Below are 16237 nucleotides of genomic sequence, written 5' to 3'. Positions count from 1 at the left end.
ATACTCTCTGAACAGCCTCCCTCTGCTCTGTGCTGGTGGAGCAGAGAAAGAGAAAGGGAGGCTCTTATACTCTCTGAACAGCCTCCCTCTGTGCTGGTGGAGCAGAGAAAGAGAAAGGGAGGCTCTTATACTCTCTGAACAGCCTCCCTCTGCTCTGTGCTGGTGGAGCAGAGAAAGGGAGGCTCTTATACTCTCTGAGAAAGAGAGAAAGGGAGGCTCTTATACTCTCTGAACAGCCTCCCTCTGCTCTGTGCTGGTGGAACAGAGAAAGGGAGGCTCTTATACTCTCTGAACAGCCTCCCTCTGCTCTGTGCTGGTGGAGCAGAGAAAGAGAAAGGGAGGCTCTTATACTCTCTGAACAGCCTCCCTCTGCTCTGTGCTGGTGGAGCAGAGAAAGAGAAAGGGAGGCTCTTATACTCTCTGAACAGCCTCCCTCTGCTCTGTGCTGGTGGAGCAGAGAAAGAGAAAGGGAGGCTCTTATACTCTCTGAACAGCCTCCCTCTGCTCTGTGCTGGTGGAGCAGAGAAAGAGAAAGGGAGGCTCTTATACTCTCTGAACAGCCTCCCTCTGCTCTGTGCTGGTGGAGCAGAGAAAGAGAAAGGGAGGCTCTTATACTCTCTGAACAGCCTCCCTCTGCTCTGTGCTGGTGGAGCAGAGAAAGAGAAAGGGAGGCTCTTATACTCTCTGAACAGCCTCCCTCTGCTCTGTGCTGGTGGAGCAGAGAAAGAGAAAGGGAGGCTCTTATACTCTCTGAACAGCCTCCCTCTGCTCTGTGCTGGTGGAGCAGAGAAAGAGAAAGGGAGGCTCTTATACTCTCTGAACAGCCTCCCTCTGCTCTGTGCTGGCGGAACAGAGAAAGAGAAAGGGAGGCTCTTATACTCTCTGAACAGCCTCCCTCTGCTCTGTGCTGGTGGAGCAGAGAAAGAGAAAGGGAGGCTCTTATACTCTCTGAACAGCCTCCCTCTGCTCTGTGCTGGTGGAGCAGAGAAAGAGAAAGGGAGGCTCTTATACTCTCTGAACAGCCTCCCTCTGCTCTGTGCTGGTGGAGCAGAGAAAGAGAAAGGGAGGCTCTTATACTCTCTGAACAACAGAGAAAGAGAAAGGGAGGCTCTTATACTCTCTGAACAGCCTCTGCTCTGTGCTACACATACACACACACACACACACACACGTAGAACTGTAATGTATGAAGATAAGATCGCTGTCTCTATACACAAACAGCCCTGTGTTAAAAATGAACTTCAATCTGATTACGCTAGGAAGGGAAATACATATTTATTTTAAAAGAATGAATAATAATTAAATTTTTAAAATAAATTCAGCATAACAATAAAATATTTGATTCTAAATAAAATCACGGACATAAACAACGGAAGAATAACAGACAGTGCCTTACGCTGCACATCTGCGCGTCTGCGGGGAAAAGAAGAACAATAAGAGAGTGTGTGTGTGAGAGAGAGAGAGAGAGAGAGAGAGAGAGAGAGAGAGAGAGAGAGAGAGAGAGAGAGAGAGAGAGAGAGAGAGAGAGAGAGAGAGAGAGAGAGAGAGAGAGAGATTGAGGGGGTCGTGTGCTGTGTGTGTGAAATTGAGGGGGTCGTGTGCTGTGTGTGTGTGTGAGATTGAGGGGGTCGTGTGCTGTGTGTGTGTGAGATTGAGGGGGTGTGTGTGTGTGTGTGTGTGTGAGATTGAGGGGGTCGTGTGTGTGTGTGTGTGTGTGTGTGTGTGTGTGTGTGAGTGTGTGAGATTGAGGGGGTCGTGTGCTGTGTGTGTGTGTGAGATTGAGGGGGTCGTGTGCTGTGTGTGTGTGAGATTGAGGGGGTCGTGTGCTGTGTGTGAGAGATTGAGGGGGTCGTGTGCTGTGTGTGTGTGTGAGATTGAGGGGGTCGTGTGCTGTGTGTGTGTGTGAGATTGAGGGGGTCGTGTGCTGTGTGTGTGTGAGATTGAGGGGGTCGTGTGCTGTGTGTGTGAGATTGAGGGGGTCGTGTGCTGTGTGTGTGAGATTGAGGGGGTCGTGTGCTGTGTGTGTGTGTGAGATTGAGGGGGTCGTGTGCTGTGTGTGTGTGTGAGATTGAGGGGGTCGTGTGTGTGTGTGAGAGAGAGATTGAGGGGGTCGTGTGCTGTGTGTGTGTGAGATTGAGGGGGTCGTGTGTGTGTGTGAGAGAGAGAGAGAGAGGGGGTGGTGTGTGTGTGTGTGTGTGTGTGTGTGTGTGTGTGTGTGTGTGTGTGTGTGTGTGTGTGCTTTGCCTGTGTATTTTTCGTTTATATTAAAAGATTTCTAAAAGCAATACATTGCATGTGATTATAACGTGGAGTTAAATGTGACGAACTAATTAAATAGAGAAGGTGCAGAGGGAAGAGGTTATTGTTAGTTTAATGTGAAAAAAACTAATACATACAAAAATAAACAAATTAATAAATACATTCAAATAAGATGACATTTTTAAAATAGATGTAACTATTTTTAACTTGTCCCGGTTTTATAAAACAGCAGTCTCCCTGTTCGTTTTGTTCCCCTTACCCTAACCAGTGCCCTACCGGGATTAAAATGGTTTTTAACAGATGCACTCGGGAGACGGGGGTAAACGTCCCCCTGGGGTCTCGTCTGTCGGCTCGGACGGACACACCTGCGAGTCTGTCTCCTGCGAGGGACGGGCCGGGGCCGGCGGCGCGGTGCCTCGCCACTCCGAGACTGTCTGCGGTCCAGACGGGCAGATGATGCGTCTTGACGCGATTGTCTTGAAACAGCTGGTCTGCGTCGCCAAAAAACATGTTTACGCTACAGTAATAATAATAAAAAAAACAGCTGAAATAAATATTTTAGTTTAATCAGACAGACAGCAGAGGGGAACCGGACAGTGAAGCATCGCCAAACCGAAAATGCCGATGTCGTGTTTGTCTGCTGGAAATGTGATGGCCCGTTTTGGTCTAGCCCAAACTCAAACTGGTTTTACTGGTTCAAGAGCTGATTAATGCTGGCTACATTATTATTATTATTATTATTATTATTATTATTATTATTATTATTATTATTATTATTATTGATTTGGCAGATGTCTTTATCCCAGGCGACTCACTCAGGTGTTACAGGGCAGCGCAGGGTTACAATGCAAGCTTCATATTGAAACACAGTGTAGTTTACAGCATGTGCAAATTATACTGCTAATGTGCAGCCAGTTAGGATCACAGCAGTTCTATCTCCAGTGACTGTTAGCAGTGCAATAGTGCAAGGATAGCGCATCAGCTGAGGATCCAGTAACAGGGTTACAATGCAAGAGTCCAGTAGAGCAGGAAACACAGTCAAGAGATCTACTGCTACGATGTGCAGCCAGTTAGGATCACTAGTTATATCTCCAGTGTAAAGCACAGAGAGGTCTGGTAAAGCATAGGGAAGCATTGTAAAGCACAGAGAGGTCTGGTAAAGCATAGGGAAGCATTGTAAAGCACAGAGAGGTCTGGTAAAGCATAGGGAAGCATTGTAAAGCACAGAGAGGTCTGGTAAAGCATAGGGAAGCATTGTAAAGCACAGAGAGGTCTGGTAAAGCATAGGGAAGCATTGTAAAGCACAGAGAGGTCTGGTAAAGCATAGGGAAGCATTGTAAAGCACAGAGAGGTCTGGTAAAGCATAGGGAAGCATTGTAAAGCACAGAGAGGTCTGGTAAAGCATAGGGAAGCATTGTAAAGCACAGAGAGGTCTGGTAAAGCATAGGGAAGCATTGTAAAGCACAGAGAGGTCTGGTAAAGCATAGGGAAGCATTGTAAAGCACAGAGAGGTCTGGTAAAGCATAGGGAAGCATTGTAAAGCACAGAGAGGTCTGGTAAAGCATAGGGAAGCATTGTAAAGCACAGAGAGGTCTGGTAAAGCATAGGGAAGCATTGTAAAGCACAGAGAGGTCTGGTAAAGCATAGGGAAGCATTGTAAAGCACAGAGAGGTCTGGTAAAGCATAGGGAAGCATTGTAAAGCACAGAGAGGTGTGTCTTTCTGTAAAGAGGGGGAGTTCAAAATCCTGCACATATGTGAACACCCCCACCAATGAGAGAAGAAAAGAATTACGTGAGAAAGCCTCTCTCCTGCGTTCCCAGTAAATATTTATGCCCCGCTGGCACACACAGGCTGGCTCATTGACGTCCAGGAAAATACCAGATACCAGCCTAGTCAAAACACAACGAGAGAGAGAGAGAGAGAGAGAGAGAGAGAGAGAGAGAGAGAGAGAGAGAGAGAGAGAGAGAGATGGACGCTCAGGAGTCACTCCTGCTAAATTGAAGTGTTGGTTTGATTCCAGTTTTGTAAAAATGAAAATTTTATTTTTCTCCCTTTTTTAAAAACAGAAGTTCATTAGGGGCCACAATTATAGTTCAGCCTTGAGTTTCACATGGGCTTGCAAAGGTTATTGTGTGTGTGTGAGATTGTGTGTGTGTGAGACTGTGTGTGTGTGTGTGTGTGAGTGTGTGAGATTGTGTGTCTATGTGTGTGTGTGTGTGTGTGTGTGGTGTTACTTTGTGTTGAAATCTGAGTGTAAAGCAGTGCGATGAGTAATGGCCGAACGGTGGTGTGTGTGTGTGTGTGTGTGTGTGTGATTTTGTGTGAGATTGTGTGTGTGTGAGTGTGAGAGCGTATGAGATTGCCGGGGTCGTGTGATGTTCAAATCTCTTGCACAGGAAACACTTGCATCCTGTTTTGTGTTGAGTCTCTCTCTGATTAAAGCAGGACAGTGTTCCACTCACAGCTCGAGAGAAAGGAAATTCCCACTTCCCTGCAACACTGCCCCCCTCCCTACCACAATACCCCCCACTCCGCCCTCCCTGCCACACTGCACCCCACACACCCCTACCACATTGCCTTGTAAAGCACAGCAAAGTCTGCTAAAGAATAGGGAAGCATTGTAAAGCACAGAGAGGTCTGGTAAAGCATAGGGAAGCATTGTAAAGCACAGAGAGGTCTGGTAAAGCATAGGGAAGCATTGTAAAGCACAGAGAGGTCTGGTAAAGCATAGGGAAGCATTGTAAAGCACAGAGAGGTCTGGTAAAGCATAGGGAAGCATTGTAAAGCACAGAGAGGTCTGGTAAAGCATAGGGAAGCATTGTAAAGCACAGAGAGGTCTGGTAAAGCATAGGGAAGCATTGTAAAGCACAGAGAGGTCTGGTAAAGCATAGGGAAGCATTGTAAAGCACAGAGAGGTCTGGTAAAGCATAGGGAAGCATTGTAAAGCACAGAGAGGTCTGGTAAAGCATAGGGAAGCATTGTAAAGCACAGAGAGGTCTGGGGCAGCATGGCAGAAGCATGGGAAAAGGATCTATTGTAGTAAACTTGTAGGAGGGCCGGGTTGGAAGTTGGAAGGATAAACGATTCCACTATGTAACACAATTTTTATGTTACATTACTGTTATACTGTAAATACAGTATAATCGTAAATCTCGCAAAACTACTCACTTCTAAATCTTTTGTAGTCATTTTTGTATTACTTTAGTATAAATACATGTTAATTTGGATTCATATGTTGTTTTTTTTCTGACTTTATGTGAACGAAAAGCCCGTTTTCCCATTGGAAATAGTGATATTTTGAAATATCACTGTCCTGGTCACAAAAGCAAAGTTTGTGGGGAATAATAGCCATTTTCTATACTTTTGAGGCATAAGCAATTAGGAAATAACACTTACTACCCAGGAACAGAAAAAAATAATAATAATTTGTTACACGGTGTTATTGATTCAGTGACTGATTGATTGATTAATGATCACATGATTCACCAGAGTCAAGCCAGGGAAAATCTGGAAAGAAGGGGGAGGGGGGGCAGCTGACAGGCAAGGAGTGGTGTGTTCTGGATTGACCCCCCCCCCTCCCCTCTGATAGAGGGATCACGACTGCGCTGGAAGACACCGTGAGAGAGTCTCTCCTCACTGTTCTCGGACTGTGAGAGCCCTAACCCTAACCCCGTCGTTAACAAGTTGTCTGTTAATCAGCTAATTAAAACTACTCACTGTGTCCTTCGAGACGAGTCTGACAGCAGCCTGCCAGACCTACCTGCATGGGTCTTCACTTAACACTGAGCGCCTTTTAATTAGTCTGGAATGTGTGTGTGTGTGTGTGGGGGGGGGGGGGGCGTCACTCCTTTACTAATTGCTGCAAGGGAATGGAAAGCATAGGGAAGCATTGTAAAGCACAGAGAGGTCTGGTAAAGCATAGGGAAGCATTGTAAAGCACAGAGAGGTCTGGTAAAGCATAGGGAAGCATTGTAAAGCACAGAGAGGTCTGGTAAAGCATAGGGAAGCATTGTAAAGCACAGAGAGGTCTGGTAAAGCATAGGGAAGCATTGTAAAGCACAGAGAGGTCTGGGTAAAGCATAGGGAAGCATTGTAAAGCACAGAGAGGTCTGGTAAAGCATAGGGGGTAAAGCAGAGATTGTAAAGCACAGAGAGGTCTGGTAAAGCATAGGGAAGCATTGTAAAGCACAGAGAGGTCTGGTAAAGCATAGGGAAGCATTGTAAAGCACAGAGAGGTCTGGTAAAGCATAGGGAAGCATTGTAAAGCAGGGAAGAATTGTAAAGCACAGAGAGGTCTGGTAAAGCATAGGGAAGCATTGTAAAGCACAGAGAGGTCTGGTCAGGCATAGGGACACACACACATGCTCTCACGCACAACTGATTCTAAGAAAAGCAGTGACCTCTGCCTTCCCAGCTGATGAATCAGCACTACTGACCTCCCACACCTCCAGGGTCAGAGGTGAGAGGTTGCTGAACACAAGCAGGGCCTGTGCATCTGGAAGGCAGGTGGAGGCAACTGCTGCCCTTACTTTAGCATCGCCACCTAGTGGATAGCTAAGCCATTGCAGTGCCCCTGTCGATCTGTCTGCCATTGAAGATCATTGTGGAAGGATATAGTTAGCACACTGGGGTCCCATTCTACCAGCCTCACCCCATTGCAGCTGCCTGTGACAGGGAGCCCGATCGCTGTTTCGTGCGCAAGTGCGTGCGCTTCAGAGTGATCAGCTGCGACGCGCAGCAGGAGACACGTTGCTAAGCGACCAGCTGAGTAGTAGGCTTGCCCTGCCCTGAGCGAATCAGGAGATCCGGATTCAATTCCTTTAGCCTGTCTGCATATGACATGCCTTTTAAACCCGGGATAAATTCGCTCTTCTTTGCGCTCTTTCTAGAGCAGCGATATCCTTTTTGTAGCGAGGTGACCAGAACTGAACGCAGTATTCTAGATGAAGTCTTACTAATGCATTGTACAGTTTTAACACGACTTCCCTTGATTTGAATTCAACACTTTTCACTATATATCCAAGCATTGTGTTGGCTTTTTTTATAGCTTCCCCACATTGTCTAGATGAAGACATTTCTGAGTCAACATAAACTCCTAGGTCTTTTTCATAGATTCCTTCTTGAATTTCAGTATCTCCCATATGATATTCATAATGCACATTTTTATTGCCTGCCAGTGCAAGACTGGGGCTACCACTGCTGTCATTGTATGCCCCTGTCTATAAACAGAATCCATTATGCATTATGACTCTAGCCCAGTACAGGCTCTGACACTCAAAAGTTCCAGGCTCTCTTTCCCTGTTCCACTGAGAGAACAGTGACACCCTGTGGTCAAAGTGCAGAACGACAACGCCTCATCCCCCTGCAGCAGAGCAACTGAAGCTCCGACTGTGATGATTTCAGAATTAAAGAGCATTTAAAAGCGAGCGGAGGCCGTTCGGCCAATCACAAGACATTCCAGAACATCATAAACTACTCCACGCATTCCAGCACAAAGATGTTATTTATGTGGGTTTTTTGGAATGACGAAGGTGTCTATTCAGTGGGAATTTTGCCTACAAGAGAAAGCCAGCAATGAAAAATCATGTTTCATCATTTGTAGAAAATCAAATCCCAGCTCAGCTACAGACTCACTCTGTGTGATTGCATTGTGGGCGATCCCAAAGCAGAGAGGAGAAAGCAGAGCCCGGTAGTAAGGGACTGTTTCTACTGGGGTTTTTTTTTCATGGTGAAATTTCTGAATCGCGATTCTGTTTCCGAAGTCTAGGGTCTCCTTACTATAAATATCTTCTACTTGAACGCTGGGGTTGTGGCAGAGTTGAACAGCCATTTCATTACCAGACCCCCCCCCCCCCTGCGCCCCCCCCGCCCCACCGGATACGCCACTCCCAACATCACCTTGGTAACAAATCAGAGCATTTTAAATTCAGGCGAGCTTTCACAAGACAGAGAGACACTCATTTACTTTTTTATATGACAAAAACATCTTTATTGATTCAAAATCTTATCGAACCTCAATGGAATGCACAGGACTGCCGCGATTGGCCGAGCTGACGATTGGGAGGGGGGTGGGGAGGGCGATCAGGTCTATTTTGATTGGCTTGTTAGCATATTGGGAAGGGCTGGGTCTGCTGTGATTGGTTGGTCCGCCAGGTGGGAGGAGTCAGAGTTTGTGGGCAGGGCAGCTGTATAAATCTGATTAGAATTCCAATTTAACACAGGGCAGCACTACACTCAAGAACTCTTAAAGGAAACTGAAGTTCAGTGTAAATTCACTGACAAATGACTAGAAGTCTTTCTCAGTGTCTTTAAGGGAAAAATCAATGACAAACGTTTTGACCAGAACTCTTAAGTGTCTTCCATCTAAACTCAATTGCGAAGGCTTTTGAATTCTAGCGGCCGCTGACATGCTGAACCTCGGACAGAATTTCTGTAACTGGCTGAAAGAGGGGGAGGGAGGGGCGAACGCCTGGACAGGTGGAGGGGTGAGCTGGTCAGCTGGTCAGTTCTTCTTCTTGCCCTTCCCGGTGGTCTTCGCCGGGGTCAGCACTGGCATCGCCTGGTACAGAGCGGCAGATATCTTGTTTACATAGTAGAGAGCGAAGAGGGAGAAGATGAAACTGAGAAGAAGGGAGGGAGGGAGGGAGAGAGAGAGAGAGAGAGAGAGAGAGAAGGGGGTTATAGACACTGGAGACCACAGCAGCTCACACAACGCACGCCCCCTAGTGACCACATTCATATCTACAGCTGTGGCCACATCCTTTGCATCACCCTCTACACAGAATGAACGAAATTTTTTGTTTCAAGTCGAATGAAACCTTTTTTTTTTTTTTTTTTTTTTTTTAAATCCAACATGAAATACTTCTGCATTGCTATTGGGGCTTCCTTCTGGTAGACTCTTCGCGAGACCGTTTTGTACCCTCTTTGAATTGCACGACGTTAAGCAAAAGATCGAAATTCTGGCCGCAGAGTCCGATTTTTCTTTTCCAAGTTTAAAACTAGTAAAAGAAACAGAGAGAGCTCTGCTTAGAGGAAACGCTGTGCAAGCCTGCACCGCTGCAGTCAGTATGGACATGTGAAGGTGTTTCTGTGGGATGGGTGTGACTGGCTTACAGGCGCTTCCTGTGTTTCTCATGTACGGTGATGAAGCTCCGATTAACCCTGGCACAGCGACGCCGCTCCCATTGGGAATCGCCGCTCGGGCTGAAGATGCACCTACCATGTGGTGACACACACCCGGTGAACCAAACCAGAGGCAAACAGAGCCAGGGAGAGGCAGACCACGACTGGAGAGAGAGAGAGGAGACGTTAATATACACACACACACACACAGAGCCAGGGAGAGGCAGACCACGACTGGAGAGAGAGAGAGAGAGAGAGAGAGAGAGAGGAGATGTTAATCTACACTGACACCACACACAAAGAGAAACACACAGACCAGATGCAAAGAGGAACAGGTAGATCTGCACTGGAGACAGAAATACAGGGATGGGAGTAAGACTCCTATTGCACAGCAGTGTCACCCATTCCAGGTTTTACTACCAGCTTGATCAGCCCCCAGTGGGTCTAGGAAACAAGTCTTATTAAAAACCAAGTAAAACCAAGAACGGATCAAAGATGGAAGATTTATTTCCACCCCTGAAATACAAATGAATATACTGATACGCGCACGCACGCACACACACACACACACACACGCGCGCACAGCTCCCTGGACAGTGTCTGCGAAGGTGACTCACTCTCTGGGAAGATCTTGGCCTGGAAGCCCTTTCCAAAGACCAGGTTCTCAAGGTTGTTGAAGGCCTGCAGATCCGCTGTTAAGGAGACAGACAGACAGACAGACAGACAGACGTTTCCATCGCCAGCAGTCCTGTTTGTGAACACGGCCTGCACTTTGCACACAGATAGCGGTTCCAATCTGCAGCACATTGCAGACTGAGCTTCACAGTCACTTTATTACACTGAAATGTGTTCAGTGTATCCTGGTGAGAAAATAGAGATTGCTAGACTAGAATTACATTGGAACTGCAGTTTGAGATCACTTGACTAGAATTACATTATAACTGCAGTTTGAGATCACTAGACTAGAATTACATTGTAACTGCAGTTTGAGATCGCTAGACTAGAATTACATTGTAACTGCAGTTTGAGATCACTAGACTAGAATTACATTGGAACTGCAGTTTGAGATCACTAGACTAGAATTACATTGTAACTGCAGTTTGAGATCACTAGACTAGAATTACATTGTAACTGCAGTTTGAGATCGCTAGACTAGAATTACATTGTAACTGCAGTTTGAGATCACTAGACTAGAATTACATTGGAACTGCAGTTTGAGATCACTAGACTAGAATTACATTGTAACTGCAGTTTGAGATCGCTAGACTAGAATTACATTGGAACTGCAGGAAAGTCAGTCTCTGATAAGTGGATCACAGTGCCGATGTTGATCGGGTTGCCGGAGTCGTGGGTGAAGGATACAGTGAGTGAGAAGATGAAAAGGACCGACCCCAGGAACCCCCCCAGGATGGTCAGCAACTCAGACGAAGCCAGCTGGCGGCTATACATCTGCATCCCAGCGAAGAGGAGCAGAGAGAGCAGGGAGGAGAGGACCAGGGAGGTACCGGTGCTCACCGCTAGGGGGAGACAAACACAGGCTCACACAGCCAGGCTACACCATCAATCCATCTACACACAGATATACAGTGATGAGGAGGCAGGAGCAGAACCTGTGCTCACCGCTAGAGGGAGACAAACACAGGCTCACACAGCCAGGCTACACCATCGATCCATCTACACACAGATATACAGTGATGAGGAGGCAGAACCTGTGCTCACCGCTAGAGGGAGACAAACACAGGCTCACACAGCCAGGCTACACCATCGATCCATCTACACACAGATATACAGTGATGAGGAGGCAGAACCTGTGCTCACCGCTAGAGGGAGACAAACACAGGCTCACACAGCCAGGCTACACCATCGATCCATCTACACACAGATCATTAATTGAGGCGGAGATCCACTGGAAAGAAAGGCAGAAGAGACTGGGTCCCCGAGGGCTGGTGTTCCACTGCCCTATATAGATCAGGAATGGATATAAGACTCCAGGCACACAGCAGCTTCCCCCGTTCCTGGTTTTACTAAGAGTTTAATCAGACACGCCAGAGCTTGTTGCCTAGACACACTGGGGCTGATCAAAATCCTAGTAAAACCTGGACTGGGGGAAACGACTTGGAATCAAACTTTTGTAAAGAATTATAAAAGTTTTTTTTTTTTTGTTTCAATTCCTTTTCAAAATCCATTCCATCTCTCACAACTGACTTCAAATCGAACCCGCTGTTTGCGAGTCAATTAATCAATAAAAAAAAAGTCTTTAAAATTCGCGATAATGATTACTACTGTAAATATCAATACCAGGTCCTTGGGGGACGGGGGGGGGGACCCAAAACATTGCAACAGGGAATATATTTTAAACTGGAATTGAGAAGCAGCAACGCTGTGTGTTTTCACATCCAAATTTACTACCAGTATAATAAAAGCATACCTGGCTTGCACACGAAACCTGGTCTATTGAAACAGGACCGATGCCCGCATTCAGTATTAGCGTGCCATTAACAATACAGCGGTAAAGCCTTTTAAAAAAAAAAGCGATCAAGCTCTAAATGATTTGGCTTTTAAAAAAGCATGCAAACTTGAGAACCGTGCTGCTAACGTTTAACCCAGTTGATTCACTGCGAGATCTTGGGACACGTCACACTGTGCAAACCCAGAATGGGTTCGGGGCGAACCATTAACGCGCAAACAACTTCGGTATCGCGCAAAACTAGCGCGCATGATATTAACGCGCCCGCGTTATGGAGTAAGAGGGGATGATTTATAAGGGGGTTAACTCACCCATTTTCCAGTCTGTTTGCAGGATCTGATCGCTTCAGCCGAGAGAGAGACAGTTTGAGTCAATCAGTCCGGAGGCCGGCACGACGCTGCAAGCGGCTCCCTGGCTCGTATTTCAATAGTGACCCCTGCCGGTCGGGAGGCGCATGTCTGCTTCATTGAGGAGTCGTGTCGGTGTTAGTGTGTGTATCGGTACATACTGTAGGTGTGTTTGATATACATTAAACAGATCTAGAGAGAGCACAGATCATTTAGAAACAGGACCCAGCTCTGTACCCGAGGAGAACCACCATCTAACACGATGCTCATGTGGTAAAGCATAGGGAAGCATTGTAAAGCACAGAGAGGTCTGGTAAAGCATAGGGAAGCATTGTAAAGCACAGAGAGGTCTGGTAAAGCATAGGGAAGCATTGTAAAGCACAGAGAGGTCTGGTAAAGCATAGGGAAGCATTGTAAAGCACAGAGAGGTCTGGTAAAGCATAGGGAAGCATTGTAAAGCACAGAGAGGTCTGGTAAAGCATAGGGAAGCATTGCCAAGCACAGAGAGGTTTGGTAAAGCATAGGGAAGCATTGTAAAGCACAGAGAGGTCTGGTAAAGCATAGAGAAGCATTGTAAAGCACAGAGAGGTCTGGTAAAGCATAGGGAAGCATTGCAAAGCACAGAGAGGTCTGGTAAAGCATAGGGAAGCATTGTAAAGCACAGAGAGGTCTGGTAAAGCATAGGGAAGCATTGTAAAGCACAGAGAGGTCTGGTAAAGCATAGGGAAGCATTGTAAAGCACAGAGAGGTCTGGTAAAGCATAGGGAAGCATTGTAAAACACAGAGAGGTCTGGTAAAGCATAGAGAAGCATTGTAAAGCACAGAGAGGTCTGGTAAAGCATAGGGAAGCATTGTAAAGCACAGAGAGGTCTGGTAAAGCATAGAGAAGCATTGTAAAGCACAGAGAGGTCTGGTAAAGCATAGGGAAGCGTCGTAAAGCACAGAGAGGTGTGGTAAAGCATAGTAAAAGCAAACAACGGTTTCCTCTTAGTAAATGTCGGTGTCTCTACAGCCTATTGTGTTTGGAGACTATATCTCGTAAACTGGTCACATTGCGGTGTCTCTCACATCGCTATGTCGTCCAGTTCTAGAGTACTGGTTCCGCAGATCAAAAGCATATGCAGTTTCAGATCGCTAGAGTTTGAACGTGCCAATCTAGTCTAGCGATCTCAAACTGCAGTTCCAATGTAATTCTAGTCTAGTGATCTCAAACTGCAGTTACAATGTAATTCTAGTCTAGTGATCTCAAACTGCAGTTACAATGTAATTCTAGTCTAGTGATCTCAAACTGCAGTTACAATGTAATTCTAGTCTAGTGATCTCAAACTGCAGTTACAATTCTAGTCTAGTGATCTCAAACTGCATTCTAGTCTAGTGATCTCAAACTGCAGTTCCAATGTAATTCTAGTCTAGCGATCTCAAACTGCAGTTCCAATGTAATTCTGCATAGATAGATTTGTCAGCACTGCTTTCTGTTTTCACAGGTCTAACACGCTACTGTGCTCGGTCCAGTTCATTGAGTGTATACTGTAAGGGGATACTGTACTGGGGACAGGCAGGCAGACAGGCAGCCGCTTCTTGAAGGAGCGTTCGCGTCTTTCTCTGCAGGAATCTGTGCGCATGCCCCGGGTCGCTCTGCGCTCCCTGCCAGTCACAGGACGCCAGCTGAACTGGGCTACCGTCCATTAACCAGCTCGGGTCCGGAGAGCTGGGAGCGACACCGGGAGAGCATCGCATTGTACTGCTCCCGCACAGAGACGAGATAACACCCGCACAGCACAGGGGTGCTTTACACTACCGCTGTTATTATTATTATTATTATTATTATTATTATTATTATTATTATTATTACAAAAGGGACATTTTTAAAACCGCTATGGCAGAAACGGACGATTTGCAAGCGTTTACCTCAATCATGGATGCTCTGCTGAGAGTCAGTGTAAGTATTTTAAATTGAATTTGATTTAATTGTATTTTGTGGTCTAATATAATATAATATATAATATAATATATATATACCCCCCCCCATATTATATATAATATATATATATTATTATATAATATAATATATATAATATATTACCTATATATATATACGACAATATTATATTATAATTTAAAAATAATTATTATATTATTATTATTATTATTATTATTATTATTATTATTATTATTATTATTATTATTATTATTATAGGGTTGAAAATATGTGCAATAAATGATCTGCAAAAAAAAAAAGAACTGTTTTGAAAATAAATGATAAATGCGTTGAGCCAGCCAGGTGGAAGGAAGTAAAAGGATGCGACATTATTATAAAAATCGTCTAGACTGCAAGATAGATAGAGAGATAGAGAGATAGATAGATAGAATGGGCGTTTTCTTTTATGAAAGTGGATAGTACTACATATGAGTAGAGGATATAGGCCACACAAATTGAAAGGCCGTCTCTCTGTCGAGCTCTGCAGCGCATTCGACGGAATACGCGAATGGGTCTATTGCTTCAGACTCTCCATCTCTCCACTGCGCCAGTACGGAGCATGCACCCGGCCCTGCGTCTCCGCGCTCAGGTTGCTTCCCCTCTCCTCGGCATTGCAAAGCGGGGCGCAGGCAGGTGTCTGCAGGAGGCAGCGAGGCTCCCACGGGTTGCTCGGAAACCGCGAAACCAGACGCCGAGGGTTTCTCTCATTCTAGCCAGGCCGGCATTGCTGTAAAGCAGCTGTCGCGCTGTGCCGTAGTTCACGGAGCGGTGTGCGCAGAGCGCCGCGAAAAAAAAAAAATAATAAAAAAATGCATTGAAGTAAATACGGTAGTACTTGCAACGTGACAGTCTGGAATTTCCGAACAGGCCGACACCTTGGCTCCAGGTAACTGCGGATGTGCGCCGCAGGACTTCATTCAGGACTGATGCACAGTGAAAAGCAAACAGTATAAGCTTTACACCAGTAGTTCATTGGGAACATGCACGATGTTATTTAGAGTTTAAACAGCGTGCAGGTTGTTGATTGTCTGAGTGGCATGGTCCCTAGGGGTAAAGAAATACTCAGGTCAAGTCTTGCGATCTCACATAAAACTCAAGGTGCTCAGAGTTTGGTATTTGAGTGGAGTTAAATTTGCCTAAACGAGTCGACTTAGAATGCGTATAAACAGCCATTCGAAAAGACGGGATTTGAATTAACGCAAGAACACACCCCGCTTGAGTATTGAAGATCCCCTGGTTGCTAAAAGCATGATTGAAGGCTGCCTGTCTGTGGGAGAAGTTACCCGGAGGAGATGTTTCTGTTTCAGCAATCGGCAGACTAGTCAAACCAAGAAACCGGTTCTGTGAGCGACAGGCCACGTCCTGGAAGGCAGAGGGTCACCACGCCGGCCCGGGACCGCTGCGCTGCCTGTTGATTTGTTCAAGCCAACCGGTGGGGCGGCGGGAGCGTGTTGGGAGGAATCTCCTGCAACACAAGAACGCATCTGGTGCAGACTGAGGGCGGCCTTACTGCTCAGGCAAACTCCTGGAGGCAAAGGTTCCTGGAAGCACAATCCGAAAGCGTCGTTGTTCCAGCGGGACAACGCAAGACCACACAGTGCTAGGGTTACAGTTGCACGACTTCAAGGGAGCAAAGAGCTTGCGGAACGTCCCACAGCTGCCTGTCCAGAGGCTGATCCGGTCCACGAGTCAACGCTGCCAGGACTGTGTTAATGCCCGGGGAGGTCATACCCGCCCGAGACTAACTTTGTATTGGATTCATTTTGAGAGCGCGTCACGTTTCACACTGAAAACTTAGCACGATTCTTAGACCTGCATTTTTGTTCACCTCAAACCTTTTATTTCATTAAATCTGTTAAACTCGAGTGTTTTGCCTGCCTTTTGTGCCTCAGTATATACAGTGAAAAAAATGTATTATTTATATATATATATATATATATATATATATATATATATATATATATATATATATATATATATATTATATATATTCCACTATATACTTTTCTCTTTTTTATATACATTTTGAACACATCTATCTGTTTGTGAAAACGATTCCCTG

General features: G+C 45.8%; 2 protein-coding genes across 3 annotated transcripts in view; one reads left to right on the top strand and one right to left on the bottom strand.

Moving 5' to 3' along the window:
* Positions 1–8226: 8226 nt before the first annotated feature.
* Positions 8227–12261, bottom strand: krtcap2 (keratinocyte associated protein 2). The gene is made up of 5 exons (XM_041238865.1): positions 12162–12261; positions 10746–10900; positions 10001–10064; positions 9481–9547; positions 8227–8881 (listed from the first exon to the last, which is right to left on the bottom strand). Exons 1-5 carry the CDS (start codon positions 12163–12165, stop codon positions 8764–8766), a joined length of 408 nt encoding a protein of 135 aa, XP_041094799.1. The 5' UTR covers positions 12166–12261; the 3' UTR covers positions 8227–8763.
* Positions 12262–13896: 1635 nt separating this feature from the next.
* Positions 13897–16237, top strand: part of LOC121306886 (tripartite motif-containing protein 46-like) — a 15274-nt gene continuing 12933 nt past the window's right edge. For both annotated transcript variants that reach the window (XM_041238869.1, XM_041238871.1), the window contains exon 1: positions 13897–14136. In XM_041238869.1, the coding sequence (XP_041094803.1) occupies positions 14074–14136 (63 nt within the window). In that variant the 5' untranslated portion in view covers positions 13897–14073. The remainder of the gene's footprint in view (positions 14137–16237) is intronic.

This window comes from Polyodon spathula, chromosome 51 (genome assembly GCF_017654505.1).
Source record: "Polyodon spathula isolate WHYD16114869_AA chromosome 51, ASM1765450v1, whole genome shotgun sequence".
Lineage (NCBI taxonomy): Eukaryota > Metazoa > Chordata > Actinopteri > Acipenseriformes > Polyodontidae > Polyodon > Polyodon spathula.
This window is presented reverse-complemented; position numbering and strand designations above follow the sequence as displayed.

Coding starts and splice junctions, on each gene's coding strand:
- krtcap2 (XM_041238865.1), bottom strand. Junction 10,065..10,745: donor TTTTCATCTTCTCACTCACT/GTATCCTTCACC, acceptor GCGGATCTGCAG/GCCTTCAACAACCTTGAGAA. Junction 8,882..9,480: donor CGGGTGTGTGTCACCACATG/GTAGGTGCATCT, acceptor CCTTCTTCTCAG/TTTCATCTTCTCCCTCTTCG.